At 40.1% G+C, this 16,506-nt stretch overlaps 1 protein-coding gene across 5 annotated transcripts in view; it reads right to left on the reverse strand.

The window, feature by feature from the left end:
• The window catches only part of LOC149628482 (solute carrier family 12 member 2-like), a 223,797-nt gene that overhangs the window by 6,205 nt on the left and 201,086 nt on the right, over window positions 1-16,506 (reverse strand). For all 5 annotated transcript variants that reach the window (XM_089851414.1, XM_089851413.1, XM_089851415.1 and 2 more), the window contains 3 exons: window positions 4,390-4,545; window positions 4,214-4,313; window positions 3,436-3,547 (listed from right to left, as the gene is read on the reverse strand). In XM_089851414.1, coding sequence (XP_089707540.1) covers window positions 3,436-3,547; window positions 4,214-4,313; window positions 4,390-4,545 — 368 coding nt within the window. The remainder of the gene's footprint in view (window positions 1-3,435; window positions 3,548-4,213; window positions 4,314-4,389; window positions 4,546-16,506) is intronic.

Raw genomic sequence — 16,506 nt, forward strand, 5'->3', positions numbered from 1 at the left:
CACTTGACCCAAAAGTTGGATCGTCTGAAAGAGCCTTAAGAGGAGGTAAACGAATTTACAATAGACCAATACCGTCTTTTAATACCAAAGGTTACGTTGTCTTTGAACACTCTATTTCACCTTAATTGACAACGACTTTGACTTTCCTAAAGACTATTTTGCTTCATAAACTTGAGTACTTGCACATAATTTATAAATATGCAAAACAGGGTGGAAATGGCCTGCAAATCGCCATATACTTTCCAAAGTTTATTCGTTTAATTGCTTCGTGTTTCCTGAATATTGGTTTTATTAACTGCTTATAAAGGACATATTCTCAATCATGAGCATAAGTTTCTTAACAAGAAGCAGTAAATCAAACCAATTAAGCCCAACTTAACATTTTTTTTTTTTCATTTTCGTGCAAAGCCTCAGAAATTTTAAAATAGCACTAATAATGCCTCCCCAAAGAAATAAAGGTCGCATAAGGGCGAGGAATAATAATAATTTCAAGATCATTATGAAAATATCTAAACCTACTGTCATTGTATTTCCTAAATTTAACAAAGCCCAAAACCACTACATTGTACACACATTAAAATTAAGGCACTTGAAATTTTGCTACGTCAGCCTAGGGACCCAAGGTTAGGAATCAGAAATTCTGTTTTCAATTTATTTTCACAAGCACGGCCACCGTAAAGAAGATGACATTTTATTCGCAATATGTGACAGTAAGTCATCATAGCTAAATTGCATTCAAAGATGATTTGGACAATTGGATGCACATAAATATTCATGCTGGCTCTTTCAAATTAACGGTTAGTTAAATGGAGGGTGAAGTAGAAAATCTACTGATTTTTTTATCGATTCTTCTACTAGTTATAAGACCAGTCTGCATAGTTAAACATTCAGGAAATTCTTCCGAATGATTTTAAAAAGGTTCAGATTTTAAGGATAATTTTAAAGAAGGACGTCCAACCAATCGCGTAACGCCTTGCCTTTTTATTAACTAAATTCTCGTGGCACGCGCCATGCCTCGCGCCACGATTGTCACGTCGCGCGCAAATTTTATCAAATCTCTTGATAAATTTCATTCGACACGGAACGTGCCACGAGAATTTTGTTAATAAAAAGGCAAGGCATTACGCGATTGATCGGAGGTCCTTCTTTAAAATTATCCTTAAAATCTGAATCTAATCTCAATTTTAAAATCATTCGGAGCTGGTATTTCCTGAATGTTTAACTATGCAGACTGGTCTTGTAATTAGTAGAAGAATCGATAAAAAATCACTTGATTTTCTACTTCACCCTCCCTTTAAGGCCACTATTGCTTATTTTGGAACGTTTGTTTCCTGCTTTTGTTATTATATTTTTTCTCTTAAGGTTATTACATCCTTAAATACTATCAAAAATGCTCCTTGTGTATTATAATCGTATACGCATGATTGTTTAAGCGGCCCTGGCTATAAAATAAAAATGGAGTATAAAGAAAGCCCGAAAGCGCAAGTGTAAGAAAAAAGCAGGAATTCAAATTGAAGCATTCGAGCGGACAGAATTGAATTCTCGAAGAAAGGTCCGTACCACTCTATAAAACAGGGAACCCTAGCATTTCAGAACTGCGAAGTTCGTTGAAACTATCTTTGTTCTTCTTTCATATTCATATTTTTAAAGCGAAACTAGCCTGCAAAAGGCGGCTAAATGAAAATAACTCGCCCGTGGCCCTGCAATATCGACCGCCTTTTAAGTAACTCCTATATTATTAACTTTAGAATTTAGAAGTACATAAACTGAAGGTTAAAGGAAAAATTCGAGTTTCACTTTTCTTAGCTTGAGTGCTAGAATCGATAACAATTAATTCTCAAATTTGCATGGTTAGATTTAAACAAAAACGGATTTATGCAAGAAGAACGTTGAAAGTAGCAAATTCCCTACTCATCCTCGACTACTATGTATGTTTTGATGGGAGTGGCTTATAATTTCAAAACTCGCGTTCGCCATCTATCGGCCTTATTCTCTTATATTTTGGGCCTTAAAATTAGATACTGCATAAGGCAAGAAAATAATAATAATAATAATAATAATAATAATAATAATAAGTTATAAATGTACTACAACAATAATTTTAGTATAAAGAAAGAAAAACCAGATAATTAAAGAAACTATTTAAGGAAACATGAATTAAATATATTCTTAACTTTATAACTTAATTCCAATAAACCGGGAGTTATATATGGTATTGTTGTCCAATTTGCTTTTTACGACTGGCACAATTTGAAAAAAGAAAAAATATATTAAACCACGAAAATAGAGATAACAATGACATTTTGAGCGCTAGGGGTCGATATACAAAATTTGTGGGTGGAGTCAAAATGCAATGAAGTCAAAGTTTCTTAATAAAGTATGCGAGGATGGTACCAGAGGCTAAAGCTATGATCCGACGTTCTTAGAACATAAATCCGCTTTTGATTTAAAAACAAAAAAAAACTGAACGTGGACCATACTCCTGAAAGATTTCAATTATACTAGGCCAGCGAAGTACTTGCAAGTACTAGCCCTAATTTAATACGATTGTTATTGAGGTTCTATGTGATGCTTTTAACTTTAATTGTAAAGCGATGGCCGAATATAATTTTATTTTTTGATATTGCCTTTAAATTTTAAACGTTTATAACATTGAACTTCTGTCACTAAAGCCTGATTTTCATCGTTCTTTTTCCACTACTGGATTGAAAGTATAAGACTTTTAAAACCGTGTATGTCTTTTTAATAAAGAATAGAAGCCCAAAATGAAACATTTCTGTGCGTATGAACTTCTGAAACTTAGAATATTTTTTATAAAATCAATAGAAGCGTTTTCTGAGTTTAGTTACTGATTTTGGTATTCTTTCATTAGTCTAAATCGATTTATTTATCAATAGTTAGGGTTTTGTAGAAATTGTTGGTGAATACGTAATTGCAACTATAAGGCATAGATTTACAAGCACCCTTTCTTAAAAAGCTTGACAGTGTTAGAAAAGGTTTAAATGATAATTTGAATATTACTCGCGAGAAATTGGGGATTATTAGAGTATTTTTTGAAAGACATTTTCTTATAGGAAATCGATCAGCACTTAACACGCATGCACAAATTCCCCAAAAGCTTACGTTTAATATTCCACGCTACATAACGTAAAGCAAGTAGTCCACTAAGCCTTGTGAAACCGTATCGTTAACGTAACCTTACACATCCAAATACGAACAGAACGCCATCTTAAACGATGCTTTCGGACTTAGGTAATAGGCGCCCTCTTTCGGATGATTTACGAACTTAAAACGGTAACGATACGCTTTCGCAAGGCTAAGTGGACTACTTGCTTTAGATGACTAACTTTAACGTTATGATCTTCTTAGATCTATAGTCGCGTTTTTAAAAACTTGACGAAGCTTGTATCTGAAGACTGAAATAGGTTTATATACCTTTATGACGTGACCGCAAACCATTAAGCCTTGTTTCTTCGTAATGTTGTATGTAAAATCAACCAAAGGAGGTCTGCTGCTGGCGTTGCCGGTAAGTACCAGAATGGAAGGTCTGAAAACCAAAAGGGAGAGATTACTTTAATAAAACTTTGGACGTATTAATTTTAGAAAGCCGCAGTCTACTCGCCGAAGGGATTTGTCTTTTATTATTCAACATATCTCTTGTAAAAATGTATACCGTTCCTTACAGTACGACTAAGCCCTCAAAAGACTAACACGCTTGTCTTACTCACTCTCTATATACTTTCTTTAATAGACATTGAGTTAATATTATATTACTTTTTTTGATTAATATTCCATATTTGAATGAGTCGCGTTCATAGTCCTACTCTTACAAGCAGTCTAAATATCCACAGGGAATTACATTTTCAAGGGACATATCTGTGTCTGCTTCGGACTGCAGCGGACGCTCTTTTTAAGAATTATTAAGATAAACCATAATTGCATGAAGTAGACTATTTACCTTCTAAATATGTTATCGCTAGCCCTTATGTAAACACGCGGCACGCTCTGCTTATACCTCAATTACAGAAGCTCATTAATAATGGTCTTGAATCCTTTTAATTAAAACGATTTTACGCTTAATACAATATCTGTCTTTTCCCCAAGAAAACGTACAAAAAAACGGTACAAAAGAACATGGATAATAAGCACAGCTACCTACTTTCGTTAATAGTTAAAATAAAGAGACAAGTAGGCCTAATGGACTTCTCGTTACCTGTAATTTTTGACGTGATCTTCGGTCCTTGCCAATCTAACCAGGTTGGAGAGCGCCGCTCTGTACGTAAAACCAGCCGTCGAGGAACCCCAGTTAATGCCTAAAGTTAATTTGGTAAATAACACGTGGATAATATAGAAATCCAATTTGGTGCACACGCGATATAGTTATCATACTTGTTTTGCTCTTTTGAATGTACATGTAGATAGAAATGAGAATAAACCACGTGATAACTGCCGTGATCCAATTCATGATGAACATAACGATGCCGCACAAACAAGAGCCCAAAAGACTTAGCCATTTATTGTAGTATCTGAATCCTGGTCTGAAACCTAAACAGTGAAAAAATGGAATATTTAGTTTGAAGCCTCGGAGACTGGGTCTTTGACTGTTTTAATAAAATTTTAGTATTCTGTGAATTGAGACAGCGATTATGTTTACTGATTTTTGTAGAATATTAACGTGGGTACTTTAGAAAAAAAAATTATGGATAATTTTATTAAAAGAAGAAGAACATAGGATGATAGGAGAATTTCTATTGAAATTATATGGAGCAGACGACAAAACTGAAATTCCAAAAAATATTGATTTTTTGAGTACTATCGTTATTAACATCGGCAGAGGAACATGCAAGTTACCAAAGCTATCAAGAAAGAGGTAAATGGTCGGAGTAAATGGAACTCAGGGGCGTGTCAACATGAGCCAAAATTTTCTACTGGAGCGGGGCAAAATGGCTGCCTAATGTTAAAGTCCCATAGAGTTGAAAATTTGAGCCCCCGTAGTTGGCACGCCCTTGATGGAACTTGTAGGAAAACCATGGGAAATATAGGTAAAGCAATAAAATACAGGAAAGTTATGAAATATAACAAAATTAATGATGCAAAGGAGAAGCAAAACCACATAGGAGAAGTAAAACCACACAGGAAAGTATATAAGATTTAGGAAAAAATATGAAACATAGAAAAAGTTATAAAATCTAGGAATGTTATGAAATATGGGAAAGGTTTATGAAATATAGGAAAAGCTTATAAAATATAGGAAAAGTTTATGAAATATAGGAAAGGTTTATAAAATATAGGAAAAGTTTATGAAATATAGGAAAAGTTTATAAAATATAGGAAAAGTTTATGAAATATAGGAAAAGTTTATGAAATATAGGAAACGTTTATGAAATATAGGAAAAGTTTATGAAATAAAGGAAACGTTTATAAAATATAGGAAAAGTTTATGAAGTGTTGGACCGGTTTATAAAATACAGGAAAAATTGTAAAATAATGGAGAAGTTATAATAAGATTTTGGAAAAGAAATAAATTATAGGAAAGCTTATAGTATAGAAGAAAATTTACAAAACGTAAGAAAAGTAACAAAAAATAGGAAAAGTAGGAATGTTAACAAAATATAAGAAAGTGAAAAAAATATTGGAAGTTTATAAAATAAAGTCATACAATATGGGTAGTTATAAAAGTATATGAAATGTTGGCAATTTGAAAAGTAATTAGAGACGCAAGTATGATCGTTAATTAGAGTACGAAAAAATACATCAGAATCCTCAGAATCTCCAACAGTTTTCTCTTAATTAATCATTTTGTAGTATGAAGATTATCTTATCACAAACACGCCTATACCTACACACGCAATTTAAATAAGTTATTTTCGGTAACTGAATATCGGTTCTCCTAAAAGCCTATGAATTTCGGAAAACTTTAGTTGAGGATTCTAGCTTGTAAAAATATAGGCCTAGAGGTTGGGGAATTGCCCGATGATGGGTCGCGTGTGAGACTTTGAACTCTGTGGATGACCGCTAACTCAAAGAGGGCGTTAGCCTTTCAGGTATATGGTTGCTTCGTACGTTTATCCAAAGGATGGCGTGACGAAGGGTATACCACGTGCCAGCCATGGACTAAGTAATACTGAAGGACCGATGGCAGCCCATAGAGCCCCATACTAAGCGACTAAACAACCAACGTTAAGCTTACTTCCCCTTTTCAGTAGCGCCATCTAGACAAAGTAAGACGTTAGCTGCTTCCCTCTTTAGAACGTTGATTCCCCAGTATGCCCCCACTATCCGGTTTGCTACTTTCTGCCGCTAGAAGGCGAATTAACAACTATTCTTCAACTTTCTCCCTCTGCCATCCGTCCTTCAGTATTGCTTTGTCCATGTGCCAGCAACCTTGTCCTTCCAGACTCGGACGCTTCTGTTTTATTTACCCAAGACTGATTCAATGTTTGCGATGATCGTTAAACTCCACGCGCTTTCTAACTGGCTATAGTTATTTTCCAACGCTCGCTGGCATCAACTACTAAAAGGTCCAAATAATCGATATTCGTTTGTTATATACCCATACCAAGTGATTCCCCGGAGATGTTGTTTTCATGATGTTATAAGAAAATCAATGAGAATTTCATATCATTTTGTGTGAAGTAATGGCAGTTAGACGCCGGTTTACTTTTCTCTATTTTCATTCTCATTTATTATTTATATTTTCTTACATTGTCATATTACATTATAGCGTGACACTAATTTATTTATCACAAGGGTTTTTATCCAACTGGTACATTTTTCAGTACCTTAAATTAACAATTTTAAACGAATTTTTTGAAATTTTTCTTCATATTCTTCGGAATTATAGAGAGCATCAAATCAAAAACCATTAATCAAAAATGTCTTGATTAGAATCAAGACCTAAAAAGTATCGATAAGACTGAGGTTATCACTTGTCTGAAGGATCAGATATTAATTTTTCTTTTTAATTGAAACTTAAATGCATGCTTAAGAAAAAACAACGTTCCATTACCGTTTTCCGTTGAAATAAATTATTTTACTGGTAATCAATTTCAAAAATTTACTTATCTCGGCTTTTCGACCACAATTCCATTCCCCGAAAACATTTTATCATTACATTAATTACTTTTGGGAGAGTACGTGTATGGTTTTGCATTTTGAAAGGTTCCTAAAGACGTTACATCCCCATTCGTGACCGGCACGCTTCGCAGTGGAACATTTTAATTATTCTAAAACCAATGGCGCCAAATTCAATAGGGACAGTAAGATTTTTACTCGAGGTTTTGCAAAATGATGTAATATCAAGTGTACTTTAGTCAACCGTCGTATTGTTCTTTCTCATAGTTCAGGGCATGATCAGTGTTACTGCCCAATTTCTCTCTCTAGTTTCTAACAATGGTTAGAGACTATTTGATATGGCACGGACAACATTTGTAAATTCTTAGTAGCACAAAAGGAAAAAAATCCAATTTTTTTATATTTTGGTTTGAATTAAATAAACTAATGATAGTAGTTATAACGAACAGAAAGTCAAGGGAATGGCACCGGTAATGAGCAGCAAAAAGAGAGGAATGTTTGCTTCAAGTTAGCAGAGGGACATGGTAGTGAAAATGGTAATCTAGAATTTTGTTCGTTCAAACCTTAATATATCATGAAAAATTCAAGTGAGGAGGCGGCACTACCATGAAAGATTGATTTTGGCAGATAACAGCGAAAAAATTATGTTCTACACACACTCGGACTATGGGAGAGTTTCAAGGCCGAGGTCGCACATGATGAAATTTCAACTCCAGTTTACATCAGTTCTCCCTAGTCGTACTAGTAGCAGGTTAAGCTATAGTTTGCTCAGGTCCTGTTAGTCTCGAAAGGGTTATATAGTGCTTGAAACTTTTAAAAGGTTCTTGTCATGGCTAAACAGACCGCTATTACAGTTTTTTATTGTTTTATAGGCTATTTTGACACGTTATCTCCCAAAAGTAATTAATGTAATGATAAAATGTTTTCGGAGAATGGAATTGTGGTCGAAAAGCCGAGATAAGTAAATTTTTGAAATTGATTACCAGTAAAATTATTTATTTCAACGGAAAACGGTAATGGAACGTTGTTTTTTCTTAAGCATGCATTTAAGTTTCAATTAAAAAGAAAAATTAATATCTGATCCTTCAGACAAGTGATAACCTCAGTCTTATCGATACTTTTTAGGTCTTGATTCTAATCAAGACATTTTTGATTAATATCTGTTCCTTCAGTCTTCATTTTAATTAAGAATGTTAAGAAACTGTTTTACATTTTCAAAATCTGCACAAGCACCCACAAGTACCTACAAGCACCCACAATTACCTACAAGCACCCACAAGTACCCACAAACAACCACAAGTACCCACAAGCACCCCAAGCACCTACAAGCACCCACAAGCACCCACAAGTACCTACAAGCACCCACAAGTACTTACAAGCACCCACAAGTACCCATTAATGTGATATAATGGACTCACAGATATGTTAAGACTCGTTACTTTATTAACTTCATTTCCCAAGATCCAAACGACATCTGATTATATTTACATTGCTAGACTAAAGGAAAGCTGCCCTTTGTCCCCGCGTGATCTTATCTATCAACTTGTTATGTCTATTATTATGTCTATTATATATCTATTATATAACATCCTTCCCTTTCGAAATATTGAGCAGAACGAAGTTCGATATTACATATTGTCAAAGATGAATTAAAACTTTTACAACATTATTAAATTTTCTTATCTACATTTAAAATTAAACATTGTCTGTTAAAATCATGATTGTCTGATTCTTAATTTTCCTTCCGGTCTTTGGTTCTTTCTACATCCGGATAGCGAGCAGGGGGGTTAATGTTATTCCTGGATCTGGTCGATGTTCTTGGGAATGGTACTGGTCTCGATCTTAGAATTGGTGATGGTGCGATGTTTTGGGAGTTCGGGCGTGGTGGCGATCTATTTCCTTCTTGCGTCTGGAGTTGGTTTTGCCCTCTGCCTATCGTCGCTAATCCTGGTGTCTGCTCTTGGAGATGATCTTGGTTTGCCGCTGGGTCAGGAGTTCGCTGCCGTTTTGTTATGGCTTGATGCTGGTGTTCTACCATTGTCTCTGTGCTTGATTGTGGTTGGTATGCATGAAGCGCGGTAGATTTTGATGCTGCAGGTGAACAATGCCGCATTGGTATGTGCTCCGGGCGTAGATGTTGCCGCGTGCGTCGAAAGATCTGGTTCTCTTCTGTCTGAATTATATAGGACTGAGGTTCCGGGGCTGCCGATATTATTGTGGCTTTACCCCACTGTCTAGGTCGGATATAATGGTACACTTTGGTGCCTGGACTTAGGTGTAATGGAACTGGTTTTCTTGCCATACGTTGGTTTATGATCATCGTGTTTTGTCTGTCTTGTAAGGTCTCCTGAATGTGCTTAGTTGGGAAATGTGGTCGTAAGGTTGCAGTTGAAGTGGTGAGTGGTGTTCGGATTCTTCTCCCCATAAGCATCTCAGCCGGTGACGGCAATTGTCCAATTGGTGTCGCTCGGTATTCCATTATCGTGTGTTGAGGGTCTTTTCCTTCTTGAATGGCTTTAATTAGCATATTTTTAATGGTTTGTATGGTTCTTTCGACCATGCCGTTTGATTGTGGGTAATGGGGGCTGGATGTGGTATGCTTTACACCCCATTGTTCGAGAAAATGTCGGAAATTACAGGAGTTATATGGCGGACCGTTATCTGATATCAATACTTGTGGCGCTCCATGGCGGGCAAAGTGAGGATTGAGGAAGTTAATTACGGCGTCGGCGTTTGTGGATTTTAGTTCTTGAAGTTCGACGAACTTTGAGAAATAGTCTACCAAAATTATCATCTTTTTGTCCTCTATTTGAAAAAGATCGGTCGCTAACACTTCCCAAGGTCGTTGTGGAATCTGATGTGGATGCAACGGTAATGGTACGTTTGCGCGTTCCCGTTTTTGGCAAGTTTCACAACGTTTTATGTAGTCTGTTATTTCTTGGGTCATTTGAGGCCAAAAAACGTGCAGGCGAGCTTTAGCAAGGCAGGCTGTAATGCCTTGGTGCGCCGCGTGGATCTCTTGTAATACGCTGGCGCGCAGACTAGTCGGGATATATAGTCGCTCTCCTCGATATATCAGTCCTTCGCTTTCGTGCATTTCCTCTTGTATTCCCCAAAATGGTTTTAATGATTCATGCAACTTATTGATCGCTGTCGGCCATCCTTGTCGTATGTATAACATTAACGTTTGTGCTATGGTGTCTGTCGCAATCGCATTTCGATGTTTATATATCTTGTTCTCAGGTAGGGCGGTTTGCGTTGCGTGGACCATGACGCATGGCCCTTCTAAGTATGGCGTGTTGATATCCTTCTCCTGGCGTGGGGCCCGGGACAAGGTGTCTGCGACATACAATTGGGCTCCAGGTACGTAAACAACCTTTAAGTTGTACCGTGACAGCTTGAGAACGAGACGTTGGAGGCGCGGAGATAACATGTGAAGCGGTTTTTGTACCACGGCGACCAATGGACGATGATCGGTTTCTATTGTAAATTTGGTTCCCACGATGTAGTAATGAAATCGTTCGCACGCGTACAAGATGCCCAGAAGTTCTCTTTCAATTGGGGCATAATTTTGCTGCGTTGTTGTAAAGGAAGTTGAGGCGTATTCTACTGGTCTGTTTTCTTGCATAAGGACGGCGCCGACTCCAATTTTGCTGCTGTCTACTGATATCGTCGAGGGAGTTTTTGGATTAAAGAAGGCTAGAACAGGCGCGGTGGTGATTAATTGTTTCAGGCTATGAAAGGTATCATCAGCATTTGCATCCCACGAGAAGGAGACTCCCCTCTTTAGCAGGGCGCGCAAAGGTGCTGCCTCGGTTGAGTGTTGGGGAACAAACTTAGCGAGGAAGTTTACCATCCCCAGGAAACGTTGCAGCGCTGTTCTTTCCGTTGGCGGTGGAATTGCCTGAATTGCCTGGATTTTTGACGGTGCTATACCAAGGCCAATTGGTGTGATGGTGAGGCCTAGGTAAGTAATCTTCTGGACAGCAAGTTGCATTTTAGTCGAGCTGAACGTGAGTCCGTTTTGTCGTGCCCGTTCTAGGACTGTGACCAAGGTCCGGTTGTGTGCGCTTGTTTTCGTCGCTATCAGGAAATCATCAGTTGAAATATGCGTCGTCGGAAATTGTGACGGAGGGTAAATTGAATGCATGATTCGTTGGAAAATTGATGATGATGTACATATGCCCAAGGCTAATCGTACGAAACGAAATCGACCAAAGGGGGTAGCAAATGTACAGAGAAATGAACTTTCCTCGTCAAGTTCAACTTGCCAGAAAGCGCTTTGCGCATCCAACACCGTGAATATTTCCGCACCATGTAGGTTAGAGAAAATTTCCTGTGCTGTTGGTGTCGGGTACGGTTCCAATCTTATTGCGTCATTGAGTTTCCGTGGATCCAAGCATATACGGACAGGAATCGGCTTGTGTTCTTGGCGAACGACCACCATTGGATGGACCCAGTCCGTAGGTTCGGTAACCGGTACTATGATCCCAAGGGACTGCAGTCGCGATAATTCTTGGGCGACTTGGTCTTGTAGGGCACATGGTATTTGGCGTGGAGCGCTTATCGATGGTGTGGCGTTGGGTTTGAGATGGATTTTATATTTACCAGGGAGTTTCCCTATCCGATCGAAAATGTCCTGGTACATGTTTATAATCTCTCCTGGTGTCATTTCATCGATTTTATGTGGAGGCGGCATTGGTTCCGGTATGGTTACTTTTTCTTGCGGCGGACGATTGATAATGATGGACGATGTCGTGTTTCTGGTTGGCTCTCGCTGTATTGAGTCTGTTACTTTTCCTATCGGGTGTTGGTGCTGTAGAGTGGTGGTGGACCTTGCCGGCTGTGAGTTTTTGCGCGGTTTCATGTTCCGTTGAATGAGACCCAGTTCGACAGTTGCTCTTGCACCGAGGATGGGGACAGTCTTGTGGGGAGTGATGTAGAAACATTGGTCCGATCCGGTTACGAAGGACGCGCATCTGACGTAAATTACTCCGATGATGTCGACGAAATGACCCGAGTAGGTGCGTACGGTGTATGGCGGGATGTGGAGTTTCGGTTTTATTGGAAATTTATCATAAATGCCAGAGTGAATTATGTTTACTTGGGACCCGGTATCGAGTTTCATTTGGACTGGAAAATTTGCAAAGTATATAGTTTCGATCCATTCGTCTCTTTCTGCTGGCAGCGCTGTCATATCGTGGCAAAATAAGGTCAATTCGTTGCAATATCTCTGGGACAGGCTGGAATCATCTGTTTCGCCGAATTCGTCCTGTATGTAATCTTCCGCGCCGTAGGGTGTGTGATTTAGCTGTTGGTTTCAGGACCAGTCAGGCTCATCATTGTATGCTGTTGTTTCGTGTACATTTTGCGCGCGACAGTGAGAGGCCCAGTGTCCTGATCGTGAGCATTGGTAACACTGTGAGTTTGTCGCTGGGCAGCGGTCTTGACGGGGGTGGGGAGTCCCGCAGTTCTGGCAAACATGCTGGTTTTGTCGGTACGTTGTACTTCGTTGCTGTCGGTGGTATGGATGTTGATTATGTGGCGTTGTGACCGGAAGTCGGTTGTTTGTCTCCGCACGTGGCGTATTGCGGCGCCTATTGTGTGGGCGGTAGTTATTGCCACTGCTTGGTCGCTGTTGATGTCCATAACGTTGTTGTGGGCGACCTTGATGCATGGCGTCCAATGCAGCCGGTGTTTGATCTTTTTCTGCTGAGAGGGTTATGGTTGTTGCGTGTTGCGCTGCGGCTTCGTTCGCTTGGCATTTTGCTATTGCGAGATCCAAAGTCAGGTGGCGTTCGGCCAATAATTCTTTTCGCAGGTCTTCTTTGCGGATGCCGCACACGATTTGCGTGCATACTAGAGATGAGGACAAGGCTCCAAATTCACACTGGCGGGCTTTCGTTTTGAGATCCGTGAGGTATGCATCGAAAGGTTGATGTTGACCTTGCTTAGTGGTGAAAAAGGTGTACCGAGAGGCTATGAGATTCTTGTACGGTTCATAGTATGTGTCGAACGCGTCATAAATCCGCTCTAGTGTTAGCGCTGGTGGAGTCGGGATTGTCAGAGTGTCGTACACACGTCTTCCGGCCGGGCCGAGAATGTGCAGAAATATTGCGATTTGGACATCGGGATCTTCTGTGGCTAGTTTGGCGGCTAAGGCGTATATTTTAAAACTATTCTTGTATTCGGTCCAAGCTACGGAAGGGTTCACGGAACCGGGGTTGAAGGTATCCGGGCTTTTGAATGTGGTGGATGTCATTCTATCCGCACTTATAAACACGGCGCGACTGGAGTATGGGCGTTAGTAATACGAGGCGAGAAGACTAAATCGGCGCGTATAAGAACAAAGGTTCGCGTACTTCTGACACCATAATGTGATATAATGGACTCACAGATATGTTAAGACTCGTTACTTTATTAACTTCATTTCCCAAGATCCAAACGACATCTGATTATATTTACATTGCTAGACTAAAGGAAAGCTGCCCTTTGTCCCCGCGTGATCTTATCTTATCTATCAACTTGTTATGTCTATTATTATGTCTATTATATATCTATTATATAACACCCATAAGTACCTATAAGCACCCACAAGTACCCATAAGTACCTATAAGCACCCACAAGTACCCACAAGCACCCACAAACACCCACAAGTACCCACAAGTACCTACAAGCATCCACAAGTACCTAGAAGCACCCACAAGTACCTAGAAGCACCCACAAGCACCCACAAGTACCTAGAAGCACCCACAAGTACCTACAAGCACCCACAAGTACCTACAAGCACCCACAAGCACCCACAAGTACCTACAAGCACCCACAAGTACCTACAAGCACCCACAAGCACCCACAAGCACCCACAAGTACCAACAAGTACCTACAAGCACCCACAAGTACCTACAAGCACCCACAAGTACCTACAAGCACCCACAAGTACCTACAAGCACCCACAAGTACCTACAAGCACCCACAAGTACCTAGAAGCACCCACAAGCACCCACAAGTACCTACAAGCACCCACAAGTACCTACAAGCACCCACAAGCACCCACAAGCACCCACAAGTACCAACAAGTACCTACAAGCACCCACAAGTACCTACAAGCACCCACAAGTACCTACAAGCACCCACAAGTACCTAAAAGCACCCACAAGTACCTAAAAGCACCCACAAGTACCTAAAAGCACCCACAAGTACCTACAAGCACCCACTAGTACCTACAAGCACCCACTAGTACCTACAAGCACCCATAAGTACCTACAAGCACCCACAAGTACCTACAAGCACCCACAAGTACCTACAAGCACCCACAAGTACCTACAAGCACCCACAAGTACCTACAAGCACCCACAAGTACCTAGAAGCACCCACAAGCACCCACAAGTACCTACAAGCACCCACAAGTACCTACAAGCACCCACAAGCACCCACAAGCACCCACAAGTACCAACAAGTACCTACAAGCACCCACAAGTACCTACAAGCACCCACAAGTACCTACAAGCACCCACTAGTACCTACAAGCACCCACTAGTACCTACAAGCACCCACAAGTACCAACAAGCATCCATAAGTACCTACAAGCACCCACAAGTACCTACAAGCACCCACAAGTACCTACAAGCACCCACAAGTACCTACAAGCACCCACAAGTACCTACATGCACCCACAAGTACCTAAAAGCACCCACAAGTACCTAAAAGCACCCACAAGTACCAACAAGCATCCATAAGTACCTACAAGCACCCACAAGTACCTACAAGCACCCACAAGTACCTACAAGCACCCACAAGTACCTACATGCACCCACAAGTACCTACAAGCACCAACTAGTACCTACAAGCACCCACAAGTACCTACAAGCATCCATAAATACCTACAAGCATCCATAAATACCTACAAGCACCCACAAGTACCTACAAGCGCCCACAAGTACTTACAAGCTTCCATAAGTACCTACAAGCATCCATAAGTACCTACAAGCATCCATAAGTACCTACAAGCACCCACAAGTACCTAAAAGCACCCACAAGTACCTACAAGCACCCACAAGCGCCCACAAGTACTTACAAGCTTCCATAAGTACCTACAAGCATCCATAAGCACCTACAAGCATCCATAAGTACCTACAAGCACCCACAAGTACCTAAAAGCACCCACAAGTACCTACAAGCACCCACAAGTACCTACAAGCACCCACAAGTACCTACATGCACCCACAAGTACCTACAAGCACCAACTAGTACCTACAAGCACCCACAAGTACCTACAAGCACCCACAAGTACCTACATGCACCCACAAGTACCTAAAAGCACCCACAAGTACCTAAAAGCACCCACAAATACCAACAAGCATCCATAAGTACCTACAAGCACCCACAAGTACCTACAAGCACCCACAAGTACCTACATGCACCCACAAGTACCTAAAAGCACCCACAAGTACCTAAAAGCACCCACAAGTACCAACAAGCATCCATAAGTACCTACAAGCACCCACAAGTACCTACAAGCACCCACAAGTACCTACAAGCACCCACAAGTACCTACATGCACCCACAAGTACCTACAAGCACCAACTAGTACCTACAAGCACCCACAAGTACCTACAAGCATCCATAAATACCTACAAGCATCCATAAATACCTACAAGCACCCACAAGTACCTACAAGCGCCCACAAGTACTTACAAGCTTCCATAAGTACCTACAAGCATCCATAAGTACCTACAAGCATCCATAAGTACCTACAAGCACCCACAAGTACCTAAAAGCACCCACAAGTACCTACAAGCACCCACAAGCGCCCACAAGTACCTACAAGCATCCATAAATACCTACAAGCACCCACAAGTACCTACAAGCGCCCACAAGTACTTACAAGCTTCCATAAGTACCTACAAGCATCCATAAGTACCTACAAGCATCCATAAGTACCTACAAGCACCCACAAGTACCTAAAAGCACCCACAAGTACCTACAAGCACCCACAAGTACCTACAAGCACCCACAAGTACCTACATGCACCCACAAGTACCTACAAGCACCAACTAGTACCTACAAGCACCCACAAGTACCTACAAGCACCTACAAGCACCCACAAGTACCTACAAGCATCCATAAATACCTACAAGCTCCCACAAGTACCTACAAGCACCCACAAGTACCTACAAGCATCCATAAGTACCAACAAGCACCCACAAGTACCTACAAGCACCCACAAGTACCTACAAGTACCCACAAGTACCAAAGGCAGTTGGTTACATAATTTATTAGTGTGGGGGACCTTTTCCAACTTAGCTCACACAAAGCTAGGTCCCCTTGTTTTTCAACCACCACGAAATATGAACCAAATAGCTTTAAAAGTGCTAACATCATAAACTGACTCTTTACACTGCTTAAATATCGCAGATTGGAATGGTTTTGAA

This window comes from Phalangium opilio, unplaced genomic scaffold (assembly GCF_054372755.1).
Source record: "Phalangium opilio isolate 3A_F unplaced genomic scaffold, DU_Popi_V2 ptg000105l_1, whole genome shotgun sequence".
Classification (NCBI taxonomy): Eukaryota; Metazoa; Arthropoda; class Arachnida; order Opiliones; family Phalangiidae; genus Phalangium; species Phalangium opilio.